We start from the raw sequence: 14,068 nt of genomic DNA on the forward strand, positions 1-14,068 counted from the left end.
GGCTCGAACTCGAACTCAGGACGCAAGGGGAAATGTGCTAAGCGGAAGGCACACTTGGCAAATCCACACCGGGATCGGCTCCAGCCCGGAAACCAAAGTCCCCACTGTGGAAGCACGTGTGGATCCAGAACTGGCCCCCGCAGTCACTTACGGACTCACTGTTCAAACCGTCTTCGTGGAAGACCATCTTACTCGGCTACCAGGGATCGCCCAAGAAGAAGAATATAAACTCCCCCCCCCCGCCCCTCCCTGGGACTTGCCCCCTTCTCCCCCCTGCGCTCTATGGGGAAGAGAGAGGAGACTTACAAGATCCCAAAGGTGCCACCGACGCAGCTCCTGCGAAGGAGACGAAAACCTCCCCCGGGAAGAGAGGAAATTGGGGGGGGGGCGGGAGGGAATTTCCTCGGGAGGATCTCGTCCACCCCCCCCCCCTTATTTCCTGTCCTCTCTAGGAATGCAGCTCAGTTCCTTTTAACCCTTGCAAGGCGGGGCACATCCAACGCACATCCTCTCTATTCCGGAGCCCGGGAGGAGCCTCGGACTTTGCCGACGCGTCGAGGCGCCTTATTTGCGGAGACCGAAATGAATCCAAAGGGGGCGGGAGACCCAGGACGCCCAAAGGGGGAAGAGAAAGGAGACTCACCGGATCCCCGAAGGCGCCCCCGAGGCAGCACTTGCGGAGCAGAGAGACAACAGCCCCCCCCCGCTTGCAGGAAGGGATGGGGAGGAAGGGTCTTTGGCTCTGGGGGACGTGGCCCCCTTTATTCCCAGTCCTCTCTCGGAATCCAGCCCAGTTCCTTTGAACCCTGGGCGAGCCGGGCTCCTCCCCCCTCCCTCTGCAAAGCAGGAGCCCCGGGCATCGCAGCCCCTAGGGGGGGTCGTATTCGCATCCCTCCCACCGTCACCAAAACGTCGCGCCATGGTCACAAAAGAGGAGTGGTTGTCATGCAGAAAGGAGAAAGTGCCCCCCCCCAGTCATCCCAGCTCCCACCGCCTTGGAAGGAGCTGCTTCCCCAAAGAGCAAGACCGGGATTCACACCTCCTGCCAGTCGCGAGGCCTTCCTGCGCTTCTCCTCTGGAAGGATCCGGATTCCTGCCTGGGGTATGGGCTGCCTCCTGGGGCGAAGCTGGATTCCCCCCTAGGGGCAAAGGACCTTCTGCTTGAGGGAGGGAGGGAGGGAGGGGAGCCCTGGATTCCCCTCTGTTTCTGTCTTGCAAGAAACATTGTATCCGCTGTTGCTACATTTTGTAGCGCGCTTCTTCCCCGCTTTCTGCTCTCGGTTTCTTGCGCTCAAGGAGTCGCGCAAAAGAGCCGAGCTCTCCTGGCGGATCGCGCTTCCTGACTTCGGATTGGCTGCCTGTCACTTTGGACGGCGCCGATTGGTCCATCCTGATGTTTCATTGAGGGGTTTCGGGACTCCATTGAAGGGTTTACAAGCCTCTGGGCTGCCGATCACTAGGAGGGAAGTTTATATGTGGAGGGGGCCACTCTGGCTCGTCGTCCTGCGTGGGTGAATGGGATTTGGGGGTGTTTGGATGACCTCTTAGTCCCCGGCTCTGCCAACATCTCGAGGGCTGAAAGGCCCGAAGGGGTCGCCTGAGGTCTCTCTCCCCCGACAAGGCTGCTTTGTTTGTTTGTTTGTTTAATTTTCAAATATCTTTATTGAAACTTAACATATATACATGATAACCAAAATTCCCAATGATTCCCTCACATAAAATATAATATCTAAATTATAACAGTTGCATAATCCTACATTAAATTATCAAAGGCAAAGCTGCTTTGTTGTCCTGCAAGGGCCCAGGAGTGTCTCTGCAAGGCCGTCCTCCGGGCGGTCCTTCTCCTCTTTTATTTCACCCCCTCATCCCCAGGGGCCTGAGAGCGGATCCCACCCCCACCCCCTAGCAATGGAACGGGTTTCAGATGTATATATGATACAAAAGTATCCAGCTTGCCTGTGGGGCTGGTGGGGGAACGTAAGGGAACACTCTTGCAGGCCCCACGGCCTCCTCCAGCACTGGGACAGCTACGCAGCGTTCCCGGGGAGGAGTCCTGGTGTTCTGGGACTGCCAGCTGCTCTCTTGTGAGCCCCCGGTCTAGGAGAGTAAAAGCAGCGCAGACGGAGATGAGCAGGAGAAAATAAGGAGCCCCACCAATTTGCAGCTTGGAGGCTCTGGAAGAGGAAGCACTGTGAACCTCTCTATTCATGATGTGAACCACCCTGGCATCGTCAGATCAACGGTGCTCTAGAAATTTAATAGCTATAGAAATAATAAATAAAGCTTGGGTGGTAAGAATTTGCTTCTACACCATCAGTTTGTTTCCCAGGTGAGGGAACACAAATATAAACCGGGGACCAAGGAAATGAGAGCAATTCTGTTGGGACCCAGTTTATTGAAACTATTGCAAAGGACAGCCTTGCTAACCAGTTGTTCAGCAGAAGGGCTGGTTCGAAAAGGCTTCCAGGAGGCACATTAGAAGAAAGCTAATATACACAGCACACAAAGACTTATAAAATGCCACAACACTCTTCCACTTGCATCAAGAAAGGTCTCAGATCATGGGACGTGTGGCTTAATGCGAATATCGACTCCCACAGTTTCCAGGCCATTTGTTAGGCTGTTAGGCTGCTGAATGAAAAGATAACAACAGGGCAACTGACTTTCGGGTTTGGTGGGTGTGCATCAGTAAACGAGGGGAATTAAGACTAAGAGAGCTGAGTGGGGGGGGGGTGTGCTTGTGTAATCTCAGTGTATATAAGTTGTACAAGTGACAATAAAGTATTTCTATTTCTATTGTAGGGACGCGGGTGGCGCTGTGGGTTAAAGCCTCAGCGCCTAGGGCTTGCCGATCAAGAGGTCGGCGGTTCGAATCCCCGTGGCAGGGTGCGCTACCGTTGTTCGGTCCCAGCGCCTGCCAACCTAGCAGTTCGAAAGCACTCTCGGGTGCAAGTAGATAAATAGGGACCGCTTACTAGCGGGAAGGTAAACGGTGTTTCCGTGTGCGGCTCTGGCTCGCCAGAGCAGCGATGTCACGCTGGCCACGTGACCCGGAAGTGTCTTCGGACAGCGCTGGCCCTCGGCCTCTTTGAGTGAGATGGGCGCACAACCCTAGAGTCTGTCAAGACTGGCCCGTACGGGCAGGGGTACCTTTTATTTCTATTGTATTTGGGTCTCATATGTCTCACTTCAACAATGTTCCTAGGCAACCAGGCTAAGGAAATGCTAGCTCAACACTTCTTCCTTTCTCTCTTTCCCAAAACATCACCTGCCCTTCTGGGGTCAGAAAAGGCTGCAAGCTGTAGGGAACATACACATCACAGCTTTACATAGTTCAGGAGGGTGGAATGAGGGTTACAAAATGCAGGCGTACAAATCAAGCCTAATACATTCTATCTAAAATGTTAAATGCAATTAACTAGGACACTTCAAACAAAATCAAAATCATTAATATCTAATTCAATCAACTATCTCAAATTTTACACCAACTCCTTCCAAGGAAAGCTCAGCATGGACAGTAAATGTCACCCAATCTCTCTTATCCCTCTCCCCAGGCATGACATGAAGAAGGAATTCAACACCTTGGAGAAGGACTTTCAAGTCACAGTTCTGGGTACGTGGTAGGAATTACTATGGGGCACCAGATGTGGCAAAGAACCCAGCTGCAACCATCACCTCATACGAACTAAAGTCTCCTCCAATTAAATCTGTACACAGCCACTACTGTAGTTCGCTCCCACTGTGAGTTCTTTGATGGGAAGCAAGACGGGCCCTGTGGCTGAAAGTCTTTCCACACACTTGGCACTGAAACGGTCTCTCACTTTTGTGAATTCTTTGATGGGAAGAGAGATGGCTGCTCTGACAGAAGCTCCTTCCACATTCCAAGCACTGATATGGCTTGTCCCCTGTATGAATTCTTTGGTGGGAAGTGAGATGGCTGCTCTGACTGAAGCTCTTCCCACATTCCACACACTGATAGGGCTTTTCTCCTGAATGAATTCTTTGATGGGAAGTGAGAGATGCCGTCTGATTGAATCTCTTTCCACATTCCATGCACTGATAGGGTTTCTCCCCTGTGTGAATTCTTTCGTGGACAGTGAGCTGGCGTCTGTGAATGAAGCTCTTCCCACATTCTGAGCACTGATAAGGTTTCTCCCCTGAATGAATGATTTGATGGACAGTAAGTTGGCTTCTGACAATAAAGCTATTTCCACATTCCAAGCACCGATATGGTTTCTCTCCTGTGTGAATTCTTTGATGGACAGTAAGCTGGTGGTTGTCACTGAAACTCTTTCCACATTCCAAGCACTGATATGGTTTCTCCCCCGTATGAATTCTTTGATGGACACTTAGCTGGCACTTGTGAATGAAGCTCTTTCCACATTCTGAACACTGATAGGGTTTCTTCCCAGTATGAATTCTCTCATGGACAGTGAGCTGGCGTTTGTGAATGAATCTCTTTCCACATTCCAAGCACTGATAGGGTTTCTCCCCTGTATGAATTCTCTGATGGGAAGTGAAACTGTCCTTTTTTCTGAAGCTCCTCCCACACTCTTGGCACTGATAAGGTTTCTCTCCTGTATGAATTGTTTGATGGGCCATGAGCTGGCCTCTTTGAATGAAGCTCTTTCCACATTCCAAGCACTTATATTTTTTCTCCCCTGTATGAATTTTTTCATGGTCAATGAGGTGGCTTCTGTGAATGAAGCTCTTTCCACATTCTGAACACTTATATGGTTTCTCCCCTGTATGAATTCTTTGATGGACAGTGACCTGGCCTTTGTGTATGAAGCTCTTTCCACATTCCAAGCACTGATGGGGTTTCTGCCCTGTGTGAATTATTTGATGGACAGTAAGCTGGCGTCTGTGAATGAAGCTCTTTCCACATTCCAAGCACTGATAAGGTTTCTCTCCCGTATGAATTCTTTGATGGGCCATGAACTGGCCTTTTTGAATGAAGCTCTTTCCACACTCCAAGCACTGATAAGGTTTCTCCCCTGTATGAATTCTTTGATGGGAAGTGAAACTGTCCTTTCGACTGAAGCTCTTTCCACATTCCAAGCATTGATAGGGTTTCTCCCCTGTATGATTTCTTTGATGGACAGTGAGACTGAAGCTGTGAAGGAAGCTCTTTCCACACTGCAAGCACTGATAGGGTTTCTTCCTGATGGGATTTATTTGATGGGAAGTGGAATGGGAACTCTGACTGCAGCTCTGTCCGCACTCTGAATATGGATATGGCTCCTCCACTGTGTGGATTTTGTTGTGGTCTCCCTTGTTCTTCATTTCCAATTCATCACCACCTGCAACTGAGAGAGAAATGGATTAGAGCCGCAAATTATGGAGCAATGCTAAATAATGCTTGTGACCCGGGAAGAACTATAGGGAGTTAGATGTGAAGTCTTCCTACATAGTTTACTGCCTGCAATTCAAAAGGTCTGGCTCTTTTCTGGGATTGATTCTGTTTGGCCTATTCATGGAATCTGTGTCATCTCCAATGTCAATCTACCTTTGGTCAATCAAAAACACAAGGAAGCAAGAACAATTACAAGGAACCTAGGAAAAGCTACTTCTACATCCTAAATCACTCTGAAGCCGACATTTAAGAAGGCCTGGGCAGTTCAGAGGAGCCTGATCATGGTTTGAAAAGGCAGAACTGGAGGAAGAATATTCACAGGGAAAGCAGTCAATAGTCTTTCATCCAAGGCTTACAGTTGAGCCCCATCGAAATAACAGAGGTTCCTCCCATAGAGAGAGGTGTTAAATTACAAAACAGATAGGATGATCCAATAGGGAGCCTTACCAAGAGAGTCCAAGATCCCACGATTCTCCTCCATGACTTCCTTATGGAGAGCTCTCTGGTCAGGATCCAGCAACGCCCACTCCTCGTCTGTGAAATGGACAGCCACATCTTCAAAGCACACTGGACCCTAAAAGGAAAAGGAAAAAGGCTGTCCTCTTAGACCTAATAAAGGTGAACTGTTACACTTTACTCTGTTATTTTCTGCCTCTTAACTGCTGTTCTTTTTTAATGGGTTTGTTTTGCTGCACATTTTAATTATGGATAAATATTTCAATGTGTTAATGGAATAATTCATTGTGTATTTTAATGTGAGCTATTAAGAACCTGGTGTTCTTCAAATCATTCTCTTCGTGCAAGCAATCCGATGCAAGGATCCCATTTCCCTGTGTGCTGTTCTGGGGGTCAGGAGGCCCTCCCGATGCCCTAAGACCAAGTTCAAGAGGTGAATGGGGGAATGAGGAGGATGGGGGGGGGAGCCCCTTTGTGTGAATGATGGCGCTGGTTAGGTGTATCCTGGCCATGGTTCGGTACAGTGTGAAAACACTTAGAAGCCTATTTTAACATTCAATCTAGAAATGAAACTGTAATGACTTATAAACATGTGGAAATGTTCAGGGATGCAGGAGAAGATATATTGTTTGATTATAGCCTTTCCAACTTGTGTTAACAAGTTCACAATTTAGCAGAGTAACATTCCCCTTTTTAAACTTGCAGCGGATGCATTTTGCTCAGGCTGGCTAAAGCCTCTATAATAACAGTTCTGGTATTTTCCCCTTATTCCCTCATAAAAGATAAGACACGACACAGTCTCCTATAAAAGTATAAAAAGAGTTTACTCACATTCTGTTCACAATCGGATCCCAGAAGGCAGACTTAGCTTAGAAAAGTAACATACATCTGGAAACTATCTCCTAAGGAAACAGTCCCTTTTTCCTCTCTGGGCTGGAGGCCAAGAGAGCATCTTTGGCTAAGCAGATGTTGCTTCTTCGAGGCATGTAGTCAAGGAGAGAGAGATGGCTGCCCTGCCCTGTGCTTTTGTCCTTACCTGCACAGGTGAGGCCACGCCCACCTCTAGTCACATGAGGAGGAAGTCTGTCGCAGACCAGAAGGAAACAGGAAGTTTACCTGCTGGCTGGACAAACATTCCTCCTCATGTGTAAACATGTTCACTCTAGGAATGTTGTACTTGACTGCTCTTGGGTTTCACATCCCACAAAACAATCCTAGCGACATTCAGAAGGTGCGTTAAGGGGATGCTGCTGTTCCTTATTCTCAGCACATAAACCTCCCCGAATAGCATTTCAGCCTTTGTTTAGGTCCTCTTTGAGGGAAGCCAGGAGGAGGAGGAGGAGGAGAGATGTGTTCATGCTAGAGGCAGCCTGGTTGCCCCACCTCTCTGCCTACACAGAACGGGTGATTTTAACTCTTAATTAAAAAAGATAGGATCTTTGTAGGATTGCCAGGCCTAATGACCTACTTTTCTCCGTAGGTCTTGCCATTAGGAGACAGCTGCAGAGAAAAAAGGCCCCACTTTCTCCCAGCTAAGTCCCTTCCTTTCCATAATACTCCATAAGCAATCTGAGACTGCTCCTCCTGCTTCTTGGCTCTCCGGGTTGTGGGAGTCAAGCAGGGAGGAGAGCTTGCTGCAGGAGGATGGGGAGACCCCTTGCCTCTACACAAGCCAGACCCCTCTCTGCCTTCCTCATTCCTCTCACCTGCTTCCGCTTCTGCCTCTGAGTCTGGACTGCTCTCTGCCACAGACTCCCTCTGCTCACGAAGTCCTGTTGCCTCTCCAGCTTCTGACACCTCCTCCTCCCAGTCTCCTTCCTTTTCTCCCTCTGACCCCTCCTCATCGTCCCACCACCCCTCCCCTGGCCCTGAGCCTTCGTTCCGTGGCGGTTCCTCCCACCATTCCTTTGTGTCCAACCAGTCCATGACATCCTCTTTCCCCACAAGGCTCCTTCCTCCTACCTGCTCTGGTTTCCCAGCTGCTGCTTCTCCTCCGCCATCGTGAGGAGATGGTTGAGCAGGTCTTGCTGGCATCGTCCTGTCACCTACGAGAGACAAAGGTCACGAGTGCCTGCTTCTCTCAGAGGGGAAACTATAGATGGGCCTTCAAAAAAGTACCCCTTTAGGATGTTTGTACCCATTTCACATTTTAGTTGTGCAAAAACATATCTCCTTTTCTCTGAATTTTTCACCCCAAATATCTTCTCCAAAAGATGAAAAGTACTCACAGATTTCTTTCAAAATCTACAACATGTGACAAAATGGAGAAAAAACTCATTCCTCCTTACCCAGTGGCCTCTCTCGGGTATCCAACGGAGTCGGTTCTGCCTCAGAGAAATCCAGACCCATTTCTGCAAACAGTTCTTTCCCCTGAAAGAGCGAAAAGCATTCAAAACAGAGCATGAGGAGAAGGATTAAAAATGGAATGGCCCTTCCTTAGATGCTTTCCAAAAAAGGATGGGCCATTAGGGAATGATTTGGGAATACTCTCCCTCCTCTTTGGAGCCCCCTGGGAGTATCCAGAGGAAAGTCTCTCTCACCTGCTGCTCTGCCTGCTTCCTCTCCTCTGCCTGACTCAGGAGGAAACCTTCGGCCAGGGCCACCGCCTGGGAACTGGTCTCCGCTCCGCATTCCCTCACCCAGCTCTCCATCTCCGCTGGAAGGACAGCCAGGAACTGCTCCAAGATCACCAGGTCCAGCATCTCAGCTTTCGTGTGTGTTTCTGGCTTTAGCCATTCATAGCAAAGGTGGTAGAGTTGGCTGCAAACTTCTCGGGGTCCTTTGGCCTCCTGGAAGCAGAACTGACTGAGCTGCTGGCTCTGCACCTCTGAGCAGAGGGTGTCCTCCTCACCTGGGTTCTTCTTCACAGAGTATTCCCAGCATCCCCCACTCCTCCCTGTTTCCAGGACATGACCTCTTCCTGCTTCAGGGCCAGCTGAGTCTTGCTCATCCATCTCTGTTCTCAGGACACCTCCAGGAGATTGGAAGGATCCTTTGGTCTTCTGCCAAGTTCTGCCAGTCATAATGAGAGGTTCCTGCTGTATTTTTTTCTATTAATTGCTTTATTTATTATTTTCCATATATATACAATACATAAATATCTTCATTTCAATCAGTCCGATAAAGATATCTAGGTTCACCCAAAAAATTGAAAGAAAAAGTATCAAAAAAATAGAAAAATAAAAAGAAATTCGAATACAATTTTAACTATGTATTTTCTACACATACATTTGACCTCCCATTCTCTCCATATTTCCCTTTATATTAAATTTATTGTTATTATTTGTAAAAATTCTCTTTTCTATTTTGATATCATTTTTCTTTATATATACTCTTTACAGAAATCGTTCAAAGGCAACTAGCATGTTTATATTACAACTATTTTTCAAGTAGTTCTTAAAATTATCCCATCCTAGAATGAACTCCTGTCTGGGCTTTTCTCTAATTCCTTCAGAAAGAGAGGCTAATTCCACATATTCTGTAAGTTTGCCTAACCAGCCGTCTCTGGTAGGAAGTTTGTCATTTTTCCAATATATTGCAATAAGCACCCTTGTGGCCGTGGTTACATACAAAAAAAATTCCTTAGACCCTTGAGGATATCTGTGCCTGTAATACTCAGAAGAAATGTTTCTGGTTTTTTAGGGAAATCGACCTTTAACATTATTTTTAGTTCTGAGTGAATGTTGTTCCAGAACTCTTTGATCTTCTGGCATGGCCACCATATATGAAGCATGGTGCCTCCTGCTTCCCCGTATCTCCAACATACATCTGCTGTATTTTTATACATCTTGAAGAGTTTTTGCAGTGTCAGTTAATACTGGTATAACATTTTTGCATATTTTCCCTTATGGAACAACAGGCAGTAAACCTCCAATTTACCTTCCACAAATTCTCCCATTGGGACATCTGTATGGTGTGACCTAGATATTGTGCCCATTTAATCATGGCCGACTTAGCCTCCTCCTCCTCGACTTCCCAGAAGGTTGGTGCTTCGAATCCCCGTGACGGGGTGAGCTCCCGTTGCTCGGTCCCTGCTCCTGCCAACCTAACAGTTCAAAAGCACACCAGTGCAAGTGGATAAATAGGTATCGCTCTGGCGGGAAGGTAAATGGCATTTCCGTGCGCTGCTCTGCTTCGCCAGAAGCGGCTTAGTCATGCTGGCCACATGACCTGGAAGCTGCACGCCGGCTCCCTCAGCCAATAAAGCGAGATGAGCGCCGCAACCCCAGAGTCGGCCACGACTGGACCTAATGGTCAGGGGTCCCTTTGCCTTTACTTTAAGGAGAAGAGAAATGATCCCTGGGCAAGCGTGGGTGAGTCTTGCTTGGAACCAGGGCTGGACTGCACCACAACTCTGAGTGATCAAGTGAAGCTGCCTGGGTGCCAGGATACCAGCTGGCATCTCCACCATCTGGGTATCATTGGCTCTGGACTGTTTTCACACACTAATAATCCATCCTGTAGAATGCCAGTTATATTTTATTGCCGCATTCAGAATGAATTCCTGGAACCAAAATGCTTTTTCTGTGCACTCTGAGCAGGAGCAGCAAAGAACATTATAGTGAATTGTTTTCGCTTGTCTTTGCTTACCCCACTGCCCTGTTCACGGTTGTGAAGAATATCCCTATGTTATGACTGGTCCATGTCACCATTAGGAAAAAGAGGCCAATATATCTGTGGGCTGCTCCTGGATCAAGGGACTTTTCTTCTTTAAGTTCTCAAAACTCTTAATCTGGCTCAAGGTGATCTGAACTAGCAGGATGTTTAACTGAGAATCAATCACAGTCAGTCCATCATTTGAAAAATAAGATTTGAGAGCTGTCCTGCTCCAAAATGGCAACCTTGGCTTAAGGAGCCATTTGGCCCCTGGCTTATACACCTGGGTTTCTAACATTGCCTCCCTCTTCTCACTTTCCTGCTGCAGCTTCTGCCTCTGTCTGGACTGCTCTCTGCCACAGACTCTCCCCACTCACTAAGCCCTGTTATCTCTTCAGCTTCAGTTTTGTTCTCCCAGTCTGCTCCCTCCCCTGGCCCACAGCCACCTTCCCTTGGGGGCCCCCCAGCTGGTTCCTCGCACTGTTCCTCTGTGTCCACCCAGTCCATGCAGCTCCCTCCTTGCATCATTTATTCTGCTACCACCAGGTTGCGCTCGCCTTTCCTGTTTTTACTGGGGCCAACCAGGGGCCTCTTCTGGGAAGCCCACCAGCAGGACCCAGGGCGCTTCCCAGCAGCTGGCCTTCAGAAGCATGGCTGCCTCTGACTGTGGAAGCAGAGCATGGCCATTGTGGCCAGTACGTTTCCAAGCACAATTCAAAGTGCTGGTGCTGATCTTTAAAGCCCTAAATGGCCTCAAAGGTCCAGTAGACCTGAAGGAGCATCTCCACCCCCATCATTCAGCCCAGACACTGAGATCCAGCACCAAAGGCCTTCTGGCGGGTCCCTCGCTGCGAGAAGCAAAGCTACAGGGAACCAGACAGAGGGCCTTCTCAGTGGTGGTGCTTGCCCTGTGGAATGCCCTCCCAGCAGATGTCAAGGACAGAATCAACTATCTGACTTTTAGAAGACATCTGAAGGCAGCCCTCTTTAGGGAAGCTTTTAATGACTGATGTTTTACAGTATTTTTAATCTTCTGTTGGAAGTCGCCCAGAATGGCTTCCCAGCCAGATGGCTGGGGCATAAACAATAATTTGTTGTTGTCGATGATGATAAATTGTTGTTGTTGTCAATAGCCCCTTGCTCCTCCCTGAATTGGCCTCATCCTCTTTGAAAACCCTCTTGCTTGGTGACCAGCCCTTCCTCCTGTGGCAGGGAGTTCCATGGGTGGAAGGGCTTTGTTTATTTGTTCACCATGCAGACCAAGTTTCAATGTCCAAAGGTTTCCACCTGGGTGCGACCCATTCCTCAATCCCACTGGGGCTCCTTTGCAGGCCCTTTTCTCCCTGGCTCAGTGACCCCTCCCCAAAGGGGCCAAGCAGCGTCTCCATCCAAGGGAAGAGGAGAGCTGCGGACCTCCTGCCATCTCGCAGAGAGGAAGGGGTGCAGAACCCTGACTTGGGGGTCCTCAGCAGGCACCCCATGCACCCTGCCCTGCAGCCCTGGGACCCCCAATGCGCCCTATGGGGAAGAGAGAGGGGACGTACCAGATCCCAAAGGTGCCACCAGCGCAGCTCTTGCAGAGGAGACGAAATCCATCACCTTTCAGGGAGAGAGCTGGGAATGTGGGAAGGGCTTTCGGTGGGGAGGACCTCGTGCCCCCCCCCCCCGCCACGCTTATTTCCCGTCGTCTCTAGGAATGTGCAGCTTGGTTCCCTTTAACCCTTGCAAGGCTCACCTTGCAAGGATCGCAGGAGGAGCCAGGCGCACTGCAGACACCCAGAGATAAAGCCAAACAGGGGCGCGTCAAGCGTGAGGCTCGATCATCTCAGCGTCGTGGGTTCGAGCCCCTGTTGGGCAAAATAGTTCTCCCTTGCGGGAGGTTGGACTAGGTGACCCTGGTGACCCCTGATAATAAAAACAATTCACTATTTCTATGACCCTCTTGCCTGGCCTTCTGAGCTGATCCTTTTCACCCTTGCAAAGCGGAGCTCCCCAAACTTCCCTTCTCTCTCCCTCCCTGGAGTCCCATGCATTGCACGCACCCATGGGGTCTTATTTGGGGGACCATCCCGGCTGGCCTTCAGCTCTCCAAAAGCGGAGGTGGCGGCCGGGGGTGTGTGTGTTGGGGGCCCCATCCTCGCTCCGCCGGGAAAGGCACCTGTCAGGCTGCAAGCCTTGGCTGGCGTGGGGCTCTCCGGCCGAACCTCTTCGGGCCACGAGCGTGCCTCTGAGCACACGCAGAGTGCGCCTGCCTCGGAGCAGGAGGCAGCTCGGCAAGACCAGTCCGCGCGCCCCCGCCACTCACCTGCCCCGCCAACCTCCGGCGCGCGCCCGCCTGCCGACCTGTCCAGGTCCACGGAAGGAGCTCGGCTCGCCCAGCGGCAGGGACGCATGCGCGGCGGGGCCCGGCGCGCTCCCGACACCGCCGCGTGCACGGCAAGGCAGCCCCTCCCGCGAAATCCTGGAAGAGACGCCCCTTTTGCGCATCCCATCATCTTGGGGAGCCACCCAGGGGGGACTCGAGCGCCTTCAGGGATGCGCTCGGTGAAGACCGAAGGACATCGGGAGAGCCTGCAGGATCAGGCCGGGGCCCGTCAGGTGCAGCGCCGTCAATGGGGAGGCAGCAAGCAGGATCCGAGCGCCAGAGCTCCTCTCCTCTCCCGGGGCTTCCAGAAACGGGTATCCGGACGCAGCGCCCCGTTTAAGGAAGTTTTTAATGTTTGATGCTTTATTGTATTTTAATATTCTGTTGTGAGCCGTGCAGAGTGGCTGGGGAAATAATAATAATAATAATAATAATAATAATAATAATAATAATACATAAATAAATATTTTTTATTTATACCCCGCCCTCCCCGGCCAAGACCAGGCTCAGGGCAGCTAACACTGAATATAAATACAGTAAAAACATTAAAAACAAAACAAAACAAAACAAAAAAGTTTATTAAAATGTAAGTTAGAATACAGCCTAAAATGCAGCTTAAAATGCAGCCTTGTTTTAGTGGTCGCCCATAGATCAAAGCCATAAGGGGAAAATAAGGTCAAATATTCACCAGGGCCAACTATCCATGCTGGTCCTACATGGGTCAGCAAAAAGACCCAAGGAAAAATTTATATACAATTCCCATATATAGGGTTCCATCAAAAAAAGAAAAGAAAAGAAAAAAAGGGGGGTTTAGACTGAGTCCAGCCCAAAGTCCAGACGGAACAGCTCTGTCTTGCAGGCCCTGCAAAAAGATGTCAAATCCCGCAGGGCCCTGATCTCCTGCGGTAGGGCGTTCCACCAGGCCGGGGCCACAGCTGAAAAGGCCCTGGCCCTGGTTGAGGCCAATCTAAGCTCCTTGGGGCTTTGGACTTCCAAAGTGTTGTTATTTATGGACCTTAAGGTCCTCTGTGGGGCATACCGGGAGAGGCGGTCCCGTAGGTTTGATGGTCCTAGGCTATATAGGGCTTTAAAGGTTAAAACCAGCACCTTAAACCTGATCCTGTACTCCACCGGGAGCCAGTGCAGCTGGTATAGCACTGCGTGAATGTGATCTCGCAGCGAAGACCCCATAAGGAGTCTCGCCGCGGCATTCTGCACCCGCTGCAGTTTCTGGGTCAGCTTCAAGGGCAGCTCCATGTAGAGTGAATTACAGTAATCAAGCCTGGAGGTGACCA

The 14,068-nt window shown here is 49.7% G+C and overlaps 1 protein-coding gene and 1 long non-coding RNA gene across 5 annotated transcripts; one reads left to right on the forward strand and one right to left on the reverse strand.

Moving 5' to 3' along the window:
- Window positions 1–1,008: 1,008 nt before the first annotated feature.
- On the forward strand, window positions 1,009–2,298 carry LOC310684924. Its single transcript, XR_014514971.1, has 2 exons — window positions 1,009–1,102; window positions 2,107–2,298. It is a non-coding gene; the product is annotated as an uncharacterized lncRNA (long non-coding RNA).
- Window positions 2,299–2,366: 68 nt separating this feature from the next.
- On the reverse strand, window positions 2,367–12,771 carry LOC310684255 (uncharacterized protein). 4 transcript variants are annotated; one of them, XM_083455069.1, is made up of 8 exons: window positions 12,714–12,771; window positions 9,692–9,857; window positions 8,353–8,942; window positions 8,101–8,182; window positions 7,775–7,857; window positions 5,804–5,930; window positions 3,151–5,309; window positions 2,367–2,787 (listed from the first exon to the last, which is right to left on the reverse strand). In XM_083455069.1, the coding sequence occupies exons 3-7, from the start codon at window positions 8,833–8,835 to the stop codon at window positions 3,721–3,723; spliced, it is 2,364 nt and encodes a 787-aa protein (XP_083311195.1). In that variant the 5' UTR covers window positions 8,836–8,942; window positions 9,692–9,857; window positions 12,714–12,771; the 3' UTR covers window positions 2,367–2,787; window positions 3,151–3,720. The 4 variants fall into 4 exon arrangements, with proteins under 4 accessions (XP_083311195.1, XP_083311193.1, XP_083311196.1 ...); XM_083455067.1 differs by lacking the exon at window positions 12,714–12,771 and adding an exon at window positions 11,953–12,075; XM_083455070.1 differs by lacking the exon at window positions 9,692–9,857.
- Between the last annotated feature and the right edge of the window lie 1,297 nt (window positions 12,772–14,068).

This window comes from Podarcis tiliguerta (genome assembly GCF_965153285.1).
Source record: "Podarcis tiliguerta genome assembly, chromosome: 8".
In the NCBI taxonomy this organism is placed as follows: Eukaryota; Metazoa; Chordata; class Lepidosauria; order Squamata; family Lacertidae; genus Podarcis; species Podarcis tiliguerta.